The sequence below is a fragment of the Bufo bufo genome, chromosome 2 (assembly GCF_905171765.1).
Source record: "Bufo bufo chromosome 2, aBufBuf1.1, whole genome shotgun sequence".
Taxonomy (NCBI): domain Eukaryota; kingdom Metazoa; phylum Chordata; class Amphibia; order Anura; family Bufonidae; genus Bufo; species Bufo bufo.
Genome location: NC_053390.1, coordinates 785382612 through 785397369, shown reverse-complemented (window position 1 = coordinate 785397369; position 14758 = coordinate 785382612). Strand labels below are relative to the sequence as shown.

The 14758-nt window shown below is 53.1% G+C and overlaps 1 protein-coding gene across 1 annotated transcript in view; it reads left to right on the top strand.

Moving 5' to 3' along the window:
• Positions 1-14758, top strand: part of HTT (huntingtin) — a 241769-nt gene that overhangs the window by 181186 nt on the left and 45825 nt on the right. The window contains exons 45-46 of the mRNA XM_040419177.1: positions 4081-4219; positions 12059-12181. Of these exons, the coding sequence (XP_040275111.1) occupies positions 4081-4219; positions 12059-12181 (262 nt within the window). The remainder of the gene's footprint in view (positions 1-4080; positions 4220-12058; positions 12182-14758) is intronic.

Sequence of the window (14758 nt, the reverse complement as noted above, 5' to 3'; positions counted from 1 at the left end):
TCGGGCTGGGAATTTTGTTTGTGAGGCCTCCCTTGATGCGGGAGCCCTTATAGCACGCTCCTCCGCCCTGGCCGTTTCCTTCAGGAGGGAACTCTGGCTGAAGGTTTGGAAAGTGGACGCTGCCTCCAAACGTTCCTTGGCGGGGCTACCTTTTGCGGGTTCCCGCCTTTTCGGGGCCCGCCTAGACGAGCTTATTTCGGAAGCCACGGGTGGTAAAAGGACCCATCTTCCTCAACCCCAAGCCAGGGGCGCCCCCCGCGGACGCCCTGGTGCGTCTCGTTTTCGGTCCTCCCGCAGGATCTCTGGGGCTCGCCCCGCAGCTGCCGCTTCGGCCCCTCCCCAGGATAAGCGTAGGAAGCCGTTTTTTTTTCTGGCGCAGGCTGCCCGCACACCCGCAGCAAAGCAGTCCTCTGCCTGAAGGTGCGCCCCCACCCACCCGGGTGGGGGGCCGGCTCCTCCTTTTCAGGGACATCTGGATGGCTCACGTCTCCGACGCCTGGGCTCTCGAAATTGTGTCTTCCGGATACAAAATCGAATTCGTGTCCTTCCCTCCAGATCGGTTCTTTCGCTCCCGCCCTCCGCGGGACCCGAAAAGCGCGGCCGCGTTCTCCGCGGCTTTTCAAGCCTTACTGGACAGGGGGGTGATTACCCCCGTTCCTCTAGAGGAAAGGTTCCAAGGGTTCTATTCGAACCTCTTTGTAGTTCCCAAGAAGGGAGGTTCGGTGCGGCCCATTTTGGACCTCAAAAGGCTCAACCGTTTTCTCCTCCTTCGACGGTTTCGGATGGAGTCCCTCCGTTCCGCGGTGGCTTCCCTGGAGCGGGGAGATTTCATGTCTTCCATCGATATACAGGATGCCTACCTCCATGTTCCGGTAGCCCGGTGTCACCATCGCTTCCTCCGATTCGCCGTGGGGGACCTTCACTTCCAATTTGTCGCCCTTCCCTTTGGGCTGGCGACAGCCCCCCGGGTGTTCACCAAGGTCCTGGCCCCGGTTTTGGCCTTACTCCGCTCCAGGGGTGTTTTTCTGCTGCCGTACTTGGACGATATCCTCATCAAGGCTCCGTCCCTTTCTCAAGCGGCTGCCAGCGTGGATCTCACTCTAGAGACCCTGGCGAGGTTCGGTTGGGTCATCAACTTCCCCAAGTCCTCCCTTCCCCCCTCCAGACATCTGGTCTTCCTGGGAATGCTTTTAGACACGGGAGCGGCGGAGGTACGTCTTCCCTCGGAAAAACGTCTGACCCTCCGTCGGGCGATTCGGGGTCTCCTTCTCCACCGTCGACCGTCCTTCCGCTTCTGCATGCGGGTCTTGGGGCAGATGGTTGCCTGCTTCGAGGCGATCCCATTTGCGCAGTTTCACTCCCGCCCTCTCCAACGGGCGATCCTCTCCTCCTGGGACAAATCGCCGGAGTCTCTGGACCATCCCTTCCGTCTATCGCCTCCGGTGCGGTCATCTCTCCGCTGGTGGTTACAGGCCCCTCTTCTGGGCAAGTCCTTTCTGCCGCTCAACTGGCTGGTGGTTACAACCGATGCCAGTCTCTTAGGCTGGGGAGGCGTGTTTCCTCCCCGATCCGTCCAGGGCATTTGGTCTCCATCGGAGTCCAAACTCTCTATCAATGTCTTGGAGCTGAGAGCAGCCCTTCTGTCTCTGCGACACTGGACTCATCTGCTGCGGGGTCATCCAGTTCGTGTGCAATCGGAGAACGCCACGGCCGTGGCGTACATAAACCACCAGGGGGGCACTCGCAGCGCAGCAGCGATGCGGGAGGTCACCAGCATTCTCCTTTGGGCGGAAGCCCACGTCCCGGCTCTATCTGCAATTTTTTATTCCAGGGGTGGACAATTGGGCGGCGGACTTCCTCAGTTGCACCACCGTCGACCCCGGCGAGTGGTCTCTTCACCCGGGGGTGTTCGAGGCCATTTGCCTTCGTTGGGGCATGCCGGACGTGGACCTCATGGCCTCCAAGTTCAATCACAAGGTCCCCGCCTATCTGTCCAGGGCCAGGGATCCGGGAGCTTGCGGAGCCGACGCCCTCGTTCTTCCTTGGCGAGGCTTCGCGCGTCCATACATATTCCCCCCCATCCCACTCCTGCCCAAGGTCCTTCGGAAGATCGCGGTGGAAGGCGTCTCGGTGATTCTGGTCGCTCCGGACTGGCCCCGCCGGTCTTGGTACGCCGACCTCATGCTGCTCCTGGCGGACGCGCCCTGGCCGCTGCCTGCCAGGGAAGATCTTCTCTCTCAGGGACCGATCTTCCACCCGCGTTTAAGGTCCCTACGTTTGACGGCGTGGCTGTTGAGACCACCGTCCTGACGCGTAGGGGTTTTTCTGCGGACGTCGTCCGCACCATGATCCGCGCTCGTAAGTCGTCCTCTTCTAGGATCTATTATAGGACCTGGAGGACCTATTTGGGGTTCTGTGCCGATCTGGGGATTCCTCCGCTCCGCTTTTCTCTCCCCACCGTTTTGTCTTACCTTCAGAGTGGCCTTGCCCAATGTCTGGGTCTTAGTTCTTTGAAGGGTCAGGTGTCTGCGCTGTCCATTTTGTTTCAGCGCCCACTGGCCCCCCTTGGTCCTGTCAAGACTTTCCTTCAGGGCGTGGCTCACGCGGTTCCTCCGTACCGCCCTCCGGTACCGCCCTGGGACCTGAACCTGGTTCTCTCAGCGCTCCAGGCTTCTCCTTTTGAGCCTCTGCGGACTGTTTCCTTGCGGCTTCTGTCCTGCAAGGTTATTTTCCTTGTAGCAGTCACCTCTCTTCGGAGGGTGTCCGAATTGGCTGCACTCTCCTGTCTGGAACCTTTCCTAGTGTTCCACCAGGACAAGATGGTTCGGTCCGGTCCCTTCCTTCCTTCCTAAGGTGGTCTCCACCTTTCATCTGAACGAGGACATCATTCTCCCCTCCTTGTGTCCTTCCCCTTCCCACCCCCGGGAGAGGAAGCTTCATCGCCTGGACGTTGTCAGGGCGCTGAAGGTTTATCTGGAGGTAACCAGCTCTTTCAGGCGTACTGACTCGCTCTTTGTGGTTCCGCAGGGGTCGCGCAGAGGGATGGCGGCGTCCAAAGTTGCGATCGCCCGTTTTGTCAAGATGGCTGTTACTGAGGCTTATCTCGTCAAGGGCAAGGTTCCGCCCCTTGGTGTTACCGCTCACTCCACTAGAGCGGTCGGGCCTTCCTGGGCACAGAGGAATCGGGCTTCTACGGAGAAGATTTGCAAGGCGGCCACTTGGTCCTCCTTGCACACCTTCACCAAGTTCTACAGGGTGCATACTCATGCGTCGGCTGACGCTGCTTTAGGCCGTCTGGTGTTGCAGGCGGCAGTTGATTGATGCCTCTGGGTGTTGGTCTGGTTGTTCTGGTCCCTCCCTTCTGGGACTGCTCTGGAACGTCCCATGGTTTCCTGTGTCCCCCAAGGAAAATGGGCGAGAAAAGGAGACTTTTGTATAACTTACCAGTAAAGTCTCTTTCTCGCTCTTCCTTGGGGGACACAGCACCCGCCCTTCATTTGGGTTTACAGTTGTGGTTCCGGCTTGGTTGCCCCCATTGGGGCTTGACAGTTCTTTTTTTCCGGTTGGTGGTTATCTTTCACTACTTGGACACGCAACTGGCAGTCTCTCTCTCCAGGCTGAGGGTATAGCTGATGGAGGAGGGGCTTACAGCTTTCACTTAGTGTCACGCCTCCTAGGGAGCCGAGCTATACCCATGGTTTCCTGTGTCCCCCAAGGAAGAGCGAGAAAGAGACTTTACTGGTAAGTAATACAAAAGTCTCCTTTTTATTTTAATTTTCAATTACAGTACATATAAATAAAAGGTATAACAAATACAAGTCATAAAACAAAAACAAAAATATTAATATATAACTTAACATTAAGACCTAGTTGTAACATATACGCACGTATCGTATAAATGTTTTAAATATTTAGTTTCCCTAGGGTGTTTTAATTATATATTTTTTTACATTGTACCATTCTGTGTGTTGGAATGGAGTCATTTGTGACTTATTTTCTTATACCTTTTTTATTGCTTGCTGTTGGTTTTTGTCGTAATTTGCCTTAAAACACCCGATTCCCTCTGTTTTGTGTCTTCAGGCACCAAAGACTTTATTCTCTGCTGGACAGACTTCGGTCAACTGTAGCACCAGAAACAATCAGCCCATTACCTCTAGTGACCTCTCACCCGCTGGACGGGGAAAATCCTCCACAGCTGGAGACCTTGGAACCTGACGAGGTAGGTCTACCCCAGGAGTGCGTCGGTTTTACTGACCACAAGTTAGAAAATAGACGTGCACACGATAGCGGAGGTTTGGATTACATCCAGTCATTTTTGTTCTCATTCTGTCAGCCATGTTGGATCACGGTGGAGTCACTTATCAGATCCCTGTGTAGAAACCAGCCTTGGTGCCCATAGTCACGGGGCAGCTGCCATTTTTTCCAGAGCAATTTGAAGAATGAAACCTGATTGTTTGCTAAAAAAATGTGCCCTGCTATCAGATTTTGATCACAAAGATGTTCTGATCGCTGTGATCCCCATAACTGTAGTGTGCAAAAGGTTATTGCAAGCAAGGCTTAATTAGAACAGATGCAGGCATTTATTTTGTGCAATTTTTATTTCTCGCCCAGTTTCCTTGGGGGACACAGAAGACCTTGGGTATAGCTCATCTCCATAGGAGGCGTGACACTAAGTGAAGACTGTTAAGCCCCTCCTCCACAGCTATACCCTCAGCCTGGAGAGAGAGACTGCCAGTTTTTTGCTTAGTGTCCAAGGAGGCAAGACACTCCCTGCTCTGCAGGGCTGGTTTCTCCTTGTTTAAATTTTAGTTTTTTAGTTTTTTCTTTTCTTTTTGTTCCAGATCATCAGGGATAACAGAGACGCACTAGACCTCTCTGTTCTCCCGGGGTTGAGCTGCGCCAGTGCCGGTCACCCGCACTGCTGCCTCCCCCACAGAAGACAAGGTGGATCAGGGCAGCCCAGCTCCCCTACATCCCGCCAGCGCAAGGGTCGCCCGCACGCCAAGTCCCTCTTCCAGCGTCCTGCCACTACGGTGCCAGTAGCTGAAGGGGCGACCCTGCTGGAATGGACCGAGGGTGAAGACGGCTGTGGTAAGAGATTGGCTTCTCCAGCCCTACGTCTCCCACCCCCCCACCCTGGTCTCCTGCGTGCCTGACCCCCATATTGGGCCTCTAGTCCCCTGCTGGATCTATGCTGGCCCCTGGGGTGCCGCAGAGCGGCAATCTCCTTCTGCCCCCTTCCTGCCTGGGACATGCAGCCAGTGGCTGTCTCCACAGCCAGCTACAGAAGCGGCAACATAGTTTATTTCTTTATCAGCACAGGCACCCGGTCTCTGGGTCCCCCCCTACATCTCCTACCGGAGTGTTGCTCCAGGCCTGAGGCTCCTGACGGCTGTGGAGTAAGGCCTCGCCTCCGGCCGACATTGGTATTCCGGTGCGGCCGGGCGCCGCAAAAATCTTAGCCCAGGCTCCGCGGCCTGCCAGGCCGCCATTCCGGGTCCCTGACTTTTCCGGCCGGCGGGGTGGGCTCCCGCGGCCGGCAAGCCGCCATTCCGAGCAAGCCGCCATTCTGGGCCCCTGACTCTTCCGGCCGGCGGGGTGGGCTCCCGCGGCCGGCAAGCCGCCATTCTGGGCCCCTGACTCCTCCGGCCGGCGGGGTGGGCTCCCGCGGCCGGCTTTGGGCTTGACTTCTAGGCCCAGCAGGCCCCGGCCGACCGTCGGTGCCGGTCGGTGGGGCTCCGCAAATTTTGGCCCAGGCTTCGCGGCCTGCTGGGCCGCAATTCCGACCGGCCCGCGGGGTGGGCACCCGCGGCCGGTTTGATGCGCCACTCCGCCTCAGGTCCTGGCGGTACATACCGGGCGCCGCAAATTTAGTCCCCGGCTTCACGGCCTACTAGGCCGCAAAATTCCGGCCTCTGGTGGAGGGGGCGGGAACTTCTCCAGGCGCGAATTTTTCCCGCCGGGAGGTTCCTCCGCCCCCAGGGGATCGCAGCGCCGCCCTCCAGGCCGGATCCATGTTAACCCTTTGGGTACAGGCCGGATCCCAATGGGCCGGTATGGCTGGCCCCCCTTTTTCCTTTTTCCTGACTATCTGTGCCCCTATATGGTGGCACCCTTTAGCCTCAGAGAGGCTGTGTTTTTAATAAAAAAAAAAAAAAAAAAAAAAAAAAAGAAGAAAAAGAAATAATAATAAATATATATATATAATAATAATAACAGATTTCTTTTGGACTGCGCAGGACGCTGCAGCCTCATCAGTAGTGCTGCATGTCTGCATGCCCTCTTTCCACAGGCGGCATAGTGTTGCGCTCCCAACCTGCGTCGCTGCTAGGGCATTTCCCCTTTTAGGCGGTTTTCCTGCCCTCTTCCAGGATACGGCGCTGGCCAAGTGCATGCGGCCCTTCCGTAGGCAGCATTCATCATCTCTCCAGTTATGGTGCCTGCCATGTGCATCCCCCCCCTCCTAGGCGGGATACTGCACTCTCCCTGGCTGCCGGCTGGACATGTGCATGACCCCCTTTTAGGCGGAATACTGCACCTTCACCGGATACGGTGCTGGCCATGTGCACACCCCCCTTCCATAGGCGGAATGCTGCACTCTCTCTATGGATTTGCTGCCGGCCATGTGCACGACCCCCTTCTCTAGGCGGAACGCTGCACTCTCGCTGGATTCACTGCCGGCCATGTGCGTCACCCCCTTCCATGGGCGGAACGCAGCGCTCTCACTGGATTAGTTGCCGATCATGTGCATGACCCCCCCTTTTTAGGCGGAATACTGCACTCTCACCGGATACGGTACTGGCTATGTGCACGACCCCCTTCCATAGGCGGAACGCTGCACTCTCTCTGATGGGCTATGATGTACTTATGTACTATGTTACTATGCTGCACTCTCACTGGTTTCGCTGCCAGCCATAGGCATGACTCAGGCAGCATACATACATCCCTCTGTATGTGGTGTTTTCTCGCAGGTACGTTACTGGCCATGTGCATGTACCCCATACATGGCGGGGTGCTTGCACTCTCGCTGGATCCGCTGTCGGCCATATGCATGACCCCTCTTCCGTGGGCGGTGTACGCACTCTCGCTGGATTCGCTGCCTGCCATGGGCATGCCTTCCTTCCTCAGGTGACATACATTCATTCTCACTGACTGTGTTTGTCTCTCACCAGTACGTTGCTGGCCATGTGTATGACTCCCATACATGGCGGGTGCACGCACTCTCCCTGGATGAGATGCTGGCCATGTGCATTACCCCCCCTTTTTGTCTGGGCGGCATGCTACACTCTCACCGGATACCTTGCTGGCCATGAGCATGGCCCTCTAACATGGGTGGAACGCTTGCACTCCCATTGGATACGGTGCTGGCCTTGTGCGTGACCACCCCACATTCCATGGGCAGAATTTGGCACGCTCATGAGATTCACGGCTGTCCTTGTATGGCTGTGCTGGACTTGTACATGTCCCCCTTCATTGGCAGAGTAGTTGCACTCTCGCTAAGTCAGTGTTGGGTGTATTATTGCACACTCACTTAATGCTAGGATAACCCTGTGCATGTTCCCCTTTCACTAGGTGGACCTCCTGCGTTCCTGCTGGATTATATGGTATGTCCTGCTTCTCTGAAGTAGGTACGGCCTTAGGCATCACTCCCTTTTGGGACCGGCCTTTGCACTCTTGCCGACTGCAGTTTGCCAGATACAATTTCCCCCCTTTCGGGGCGGACTGCTTGCGTTCCATCGCATGCTATACTAGGCTTGTGCATAACTCCCTTGCAGGTTGCACTTTGCAATTACGTACATGCTGTGGCACTCTGTGGCGAGCCCCCTTTTTCGCTGAATTAACCTTTTGCAGTGAGCGGACGTTCTTGTGCGTTGTTTGGGCCGTGTATGCCTTCTCCTCCTGTAGGTGGGTTGACCTTCTCACTGCTTACGAGCTGCTCGTACGTATGCCTCATCTGCTTCCTGCGGCATACTTTTGTTTTCTTGGGATACGATGCTTGCCGCAAGCCTTGCACTCGTCTCTAAGGAGTTCATTCTGTCCACCTGACCCGGACGGGCTCTACTTGCTCTATGCTGCACGGAGCTGGGTGGTACTCATTCATTTAGTTGGCCCTTCATCCCAGGGAGTGTTCGTGGTTCCTAGATGCGTGCCCATTCGTCCTTCCGCGGTATTGCTTCCCTGCGCTAGTGGTCACATGGTCGAGAGTGCTGTTGTCTGGAGCGCCCCTCGAATTCTTTGTTGGCTCTGGCAGGACTGCGGTTCCCTTGCCTGCTCAAATTTCCTCCTCTTCGGATGTAGTGTGGTATGAGTCCTTCCTCTTGGCGCCTCTACGCTTCAGTCTGATCTGCTACCAAGTGCGGGCTGCTTTTCTCGGGAAGGTCACCCAAATTCTCTTGGGTGCTCGATTACCCAGGTCGGAGGACCTCCACCTTGGGTTCTTCAGGGTATTCGCCTTCTGCGAGGCGGTGAACCGGGCATCTCGCAGTGTAGCAGGGTTCTGCTTTTGAGCTGTCCTATGGCTTCCCTGTTGCCCACTCCTCCGTTCGGTTGGAGGGTGTTATGCCGGCCTCTGTCTCGACTACCTTATCTCGCTGGCTCTGTTTGGCTCCCGCTCGGTACAGATCACTCCGATGTGGCTTCTGTCCCGCCAGACTTCAGAGGCTGTTCCTTCACTGTCCTCCCCTCTGGGAAGAGCATGGTTGTTCATGTGGATGGTTCCGGTGTTCCTTTTGGCCTCGTTCTGTCTCCCTTGTTCACACTGGCTGTATTGGCTGTGCCTATTTACCGAGTCTACCGCGTTCTGTCCTCCCGCTGAGTGCAGATTGCGTGGTCCATTCTAAGACAATGGTCCTGCTGTAGACTTACCTTCTCGGTAACTTGGGGGGACTACCTTTCGGTCCAGATTGTCCTTTGATCTCCCACACCGGGACTGTAGAACATGGCTACATCAGCATGGACTTTAGCCTGTCTTGTCCTGGCATCTGGCGGATACTGGGCGGACCCTTTGGTTCCGTTCCGTCTGTCCTTCTGCTCCCCCACTGGGTGGATACGGGACAACGTTGCTCAGGGGCCGACTGGACCAGTTTTGTCGACTTCTGCCCGTGTTACTGGTCTGCGCCTGATCACATTGGGTTTTCGCCCGCTTGCCAGGCGACTCCAGCGGGTTCGCTATTGTCCGCTCCTGGCTGTATTTTCGTCCAGGATCTGTCGTAAGACTTATGGTTTTTTTGTCTGGGGTTCTGTGGGAAGCTGTGCATTCCCCACTCTGACTTTTTCTCTCCCCATGGTTCTGTCTTTTTTCCAGTCCGGCCTGGACCTGGGACTGAGATTCCTTTACTTGAGGTGTCAAGTGTCAGCGCTGTTCTTCCTCTTCCAGCGTTCCCCGACCCTCTGGGCCTGTCAAGACCTTCTTACTTGAAATGGCTCTTGGGTTCCTCTGTACTGTCCTTCGGTACCGCCCTGGGAACTACATACTGAGCTCTCGGCGCTCCAATCTTTTCCTTGGAGCCGTTACAGAAGTTCTCTCTACCCCGCCTGTCCTGTACGGTTGTGTTTCCGTATCAGTCGTGTCTCTGACGGGTGCCTGAATGGCCCCTTTTTTTGTTCTGAGCCTTCTGTCTTTTCCCAGGACAGGGCTGTTTCTACATCCCGTTCCTTCCTTCTGAAGGTGGTGTTGCCTTTCGCTTCAACACTTCACCGATTTGGACGTTGTTTGGGCCTTGCCGGTTTTACTTGGAGATCTCCGACTCTTGTCGACGTTCGGTCTCTTGGGTTTCCTGGAGGTCCGCGCTTAGAGTTGACGGACTCCAGGGTCGTTTTCCTCCGCTTTATCAGATTGGCTATTGCTGAGGTTACCGCACCGAGGGCAGGATTCTGCCTTTGCTGTCACCGTTCATTTCACCAGAGCGGTCGGTGCCTCCTGGGCCGGAGGTATTGGGCTTCGGCCATGCATTTGAGCAAGGCGGCCACAGGTCTTCCTTGCACGCTTTACAGAGTTCTACAGGGTGCATACTCTGGCTTCGGCGTATGCTGCTTTGGTCCGCCTGGGTCTGCAGGCGGCGGTTCCTTGATGCCTTCGGGTGCTTCGCCTTGGAGCTGTGGTCCCTCCCCTTTTGGACTGCTTTTGAACGTCCCAAGGTCTTCTGTGTCCCCCAAGGAAACTGGGCGAGAAAACGAGATTTTTGTATAACTTACCAGTAAAATCTCTTTCTCGCTCTTTCCTTGGGGGACACAGCACCCACCCATTCATTGTTTTTCTCTACACGGTTTCCGAGTTTGTGTTACCCGTTGGGTAGTTGGCTTGTTGGTTCTTTGTTGGACTTTGCCTTTTCTCACTGCTTGGACACGCAACTGGCAGTCTCTCTCTCCAGGCTGAGGGTATAGCTGTGGAGGAGGGGCTTAACAGTCTTCACTTAGTGTCACGCCTCCTATGGAGATGAGCTATACCCAAGGTCTTCTGTGTCCCCCAAGGAAAGAGCGAGAAAGAGATTTTACTGGTAAGTTATACAAAAATCTCGTTTTTTTTTTTGAGTTGGCACCAATTATGTCCTATTTAAAGGCGTTGTCCGGGTTCGTCCAATATTTTGCTCATAGGCTGCTTTGTGTTTGCAGCCTACATATAAGTGGTGCATACCTGAATTTCCTTCCTCAGACGCTCCCCCTTAAATCACGTGGTGTAAGTATCATTCCCATTGTGCCGGTGACATACCTTGCTTCTCATCACTGTGCTAAGCGGCAACTTCAACCTAGCAGTGAGCCCGGTGACGTCACCGGCACAGATGGGCATTCTTTGTCGCTGAATGAGGCTGTTTTGGAGGCAGGTACTGTGCAAAGTAGCAGCGTTCACGCCTCTTATAGAGTCACACTGTCTTGTGGAATCATAAGGCAGAGCAACAGGCAGTGACCTAGGGGGACACAGCAAAGAGAACCTTAACAATCGCAGCGTCAGAGACCCACAGGAGGGAAAAAAGGCCAGTAAACCGTCAAAGGTAACCTTACAGCTACGAGTATAGGGGATCACTAATGGTTATTTAACCAGACAACCCCTTTAACAAGTATTCTTGATTATAGTGTGGATATAGGAACATACTTCTAATAATGCCCATAGGCATAAAGCCGTGTTCATGTCAGAGAGCCTTCAATCAGAGGTATCTTTTAGGAAGACTCCAGACATATATAGTGGTGTATATATTGCCTAACCCCTGACCCTTCCTCCAATGGCAAAGTGAGAAGCAAAAGAGACGAGAGGCAGGAGGAGGAGGAGGTCACATTCAGCACTTCCACTATAAGACTGCTTTGAAGGTCTGGTCCCTTTTCATGAGAGGAGTGACCAGTATCTTCCCTTTTCTGAGTGTCTGCAAACTGGGGTGGTCACAAAGTGCTCCACCTAACAGTCGCTCACTTTGCTGCTGTCCATCGACTTTGCCTGTATAATCCCTCCTAGGTGCCTGTACCCTCAGATGTGGTGGTCTCCCTCTGCACCAAGCAGAGGTTGATCAGGGTGGTCTCCGGTCCCTTGGAAAAGAGAGGGCGTATGACCGAAGCAGACAGGGATGCCCAATATTGTTTTTCATTATGTGCACTGACCCTGTTTTGCAGGGGTAGGGGGTGACCCTACAATTCAGTAACGGGGTCACCGCCTCTTTCCTCCTTATCACACACCAATTTCTTACCCTCAAAGCTGCTGGACTCCTCACCTGGGGAAATTCCCTGTAATAAAAGTTCTTCTTAGCTTTTTTTTAAATTTCTTTTAGGTATGTAATGTTAATGGGAAGGTGTTGTCCCATGACAAACACGTGGGCACGTATCCGCACTGCCACTCCATTCAACTTTCTTAGATTACCGGAAATAACCATCGGTCCCATAGTGTTGAATGGAGTGGCAGTGTGCATGCTCGACCACCGCTCCCTTTAAATGGGTAAATGTGGGGCATTGTTCTCGCGATCAGTGAGGTTTCCCAGCCATCAAATTACCCACCGATCAGATACTTATCCCCTATGCTGTGGATGTGCTTTTCATGGGAATGCTGTATTTAATAGCTTTTGTCTTCTGTTGACAGGCTTGGTACGTGTCTCTGGTCCGCTCGCAGTGTTATACACACTCCGATTCTGCACTGCTGGAAGGAGCAGAATTGGTGAATAGGATCCCTCCTTCAGAGCGTCTCTCCTTCATGACCAGCAAGGTAGGACCTCTGTGAGGACTTCTTCTCTAATTTAAAGGAAATGTCCACCTTTAAAAGCCACATATAAATGCCTTTGATCTGCGAAAGTCTAATATTTATTGAGATTTATGCAGATTTTCTGGTGAATAAAGGGGTTTGTCAGAGATTTACCTATTAATGACCAGTCCTCAGGATAGATCATCAGATCGGTGGGGGTCTGACTCCCCCCCCCCCCCCCCCCCCCCCCCCCCCCCCCCCCCCCACCAGTCAGCTGTGCGGCGCTGGAACTACATAGCAGTGCCCACTGTATAGGGTTCGCACCTGCTTACTGCTGTGCTGCTGCCATGGGGGGGGTCGGACCCTGCCGATCTGATATCAGTGACCTATCCTAAGGAGAGGTCATCAATAATTAAATCTCTAAGCACTTTTTTAAAGATTATTGGTGGAATTACTGCAGGGACCTGACGACATACAGGTCCTCTGTGCTGCCTGGCCATCTTCCAGGAACCTCTGTCATTTCCTTCAGTCCCTCCCAGATCCACCTCATCTAGCCTCCTCTCCGCAGAGGTGCTGCTACCCATCCAAAACACCTGAGCACACACATATATGAGGGTGGTTGGAGGATTTTGTGCTGGAGAACAAGGAGTTAATAAGGTTACCCTATAAACCTTCATCAGCTTCACATATTTGGATGAATGACTTTTCTTCCTTCTGGAGAAGAGCCCTTTTCATACCTTTTTACTATAACGGGTTAGACTTCAAGGTATTGGTTTCGGGTGATAAACTCATTTCCGTATACCACCCACCTTTTTATTTTTCTTCTGTCTACGTGTGGCCCGTCGGGTGCCTTAAAATGCCTGGCAGGTCCAGGTGTGAGAATATTGTGAACAGAGATTATGGAGCTGCAGGAGTGTCGGTGACACCCGGACTCATCTTTCCCCCCCTTCCCCATAGAGAGGGCCGAGATGGTTTATTACTGTCCCTGTCTTCCTGATGACCGTCACTCATTGAGCGCCATCTATACAGTTCAGGAGGAGGCCATGAGGAAACAGAGCAGGAGCTGCTGGGGCTTAAATGGAATGTGTCTTCAGATAATTAACTATTATGTAAATCACGTTTTTATGTTAAACATATTGTATCCTTTTTTTTTTTCTTTTTTTTTTTTTTCTTTTTTTGAAGTTTTAGTGAGTATTTTTTTTCTCCTTATTTTTCCAGGGCACTATCAATATTTTAAAGGGCTTCTGTCACCCCCAAAACACATTTTTCATTTTTGGACTTGTTAAAATCCTTATTGAATGACTATTCCCTATATAGGGCTCTTACCTTGGTCTGTGGCTTCGTTTCATTAAAAATCGATCTTTTAAAATATGCAAATGACTTCACTACCAGCAAGTAGGGCGTCTACTTACTGGTAGCTGCCGCAAAAAAACGCCTCCTCCTCCTGTTGATTGACAGGCCCAGCGAGCGCTCTCCTCCTCCGGCTGGCCCTGTCAGCATTTCAAATCCCGCGTCTTCTCTTTCGGTGACGTCATTGGGAGTGCTTAGGAGGGGAGCGTCCTGCTCTCAGAGCGCCTTCGCCAAATGAAGACAGGCGCAGGATTTGAAATGCTGACAGGACCAGCCGGAGGAGGAGAGCGCTCGCTGGGCCTGTCAATCAACAGGAGCAGGTGGCGGTTTTTTACGGCAGCTACCAGTAAGTAGACGCCCTACTTGCTGGTAGTGAAGTCATTTGCATATTTTAAAAGATCGATTTTTAATGAAACAAAGCCACAGACCAAGGTAAGAGCCCTATATAGGGAATAGTCGTTCAATAAGGATTTTAACAAGCCCAAAAATGAAAAATGTGTTTTGGGGGTGACAGAAGCCCTTTCACTAGAATAGAAAATCTAAACTAACTCTACAGACATGGAGAGCGGCGCCCAGGGATCCCCCTGCACTTACTGTTATCCCCGGGCGCCACTCCGTTCTCCCGTTATAGCCTCCGGTATCTTCATAGTTCGGCTCCACCCAGGGGAACCTGCCGGCGTCTCATTCTCCCATGCTGTAGCGCTGGCCAATCACAGCGCTCAGCTCATAGCCTGAGAGGGTTTTTTTTCTCTCAGGCTATGAGCTGAGCGCTGCGATTGGCCACCACTACAGCATGGAAGAATGAGACGCCGGCAGGTTCCTCTGGGTGGAGCCTAACTATGAAGATACCGGAGGCTATAACGGGAGAACGGAGCGGCGCCCGGGGGTAACAGTAAGTGCAGGGGGATCCCTGGGCGCCGCTCTCCATGTCTGTAGAGTTAGTTTAGAGGTTTTATTCTAGTGAAAGGTCCTCTTTAAGTTCATGGTTTAGTCCACATGGGTGCTGTCATGGGTGAGGGGAAAACATTTTGTTTTTCTTGAAACCCTTGACAGCACCCCAAAATTTTCTCAACCCTTTTTTTCTTTAATGGGGCTTATTCTTGAAGTCATTATACCCCAGTTTAGTTAGACCCCAGCCATACATTCTTTCCCTATCTTTTTTCTTTTGTTGTGTTATCACACCTCCGGAGGGATTGCAAGGTAAATTGAAGCTCTGGTTATATGTATAGGTATCGGTTCTGGTTGGGTCAC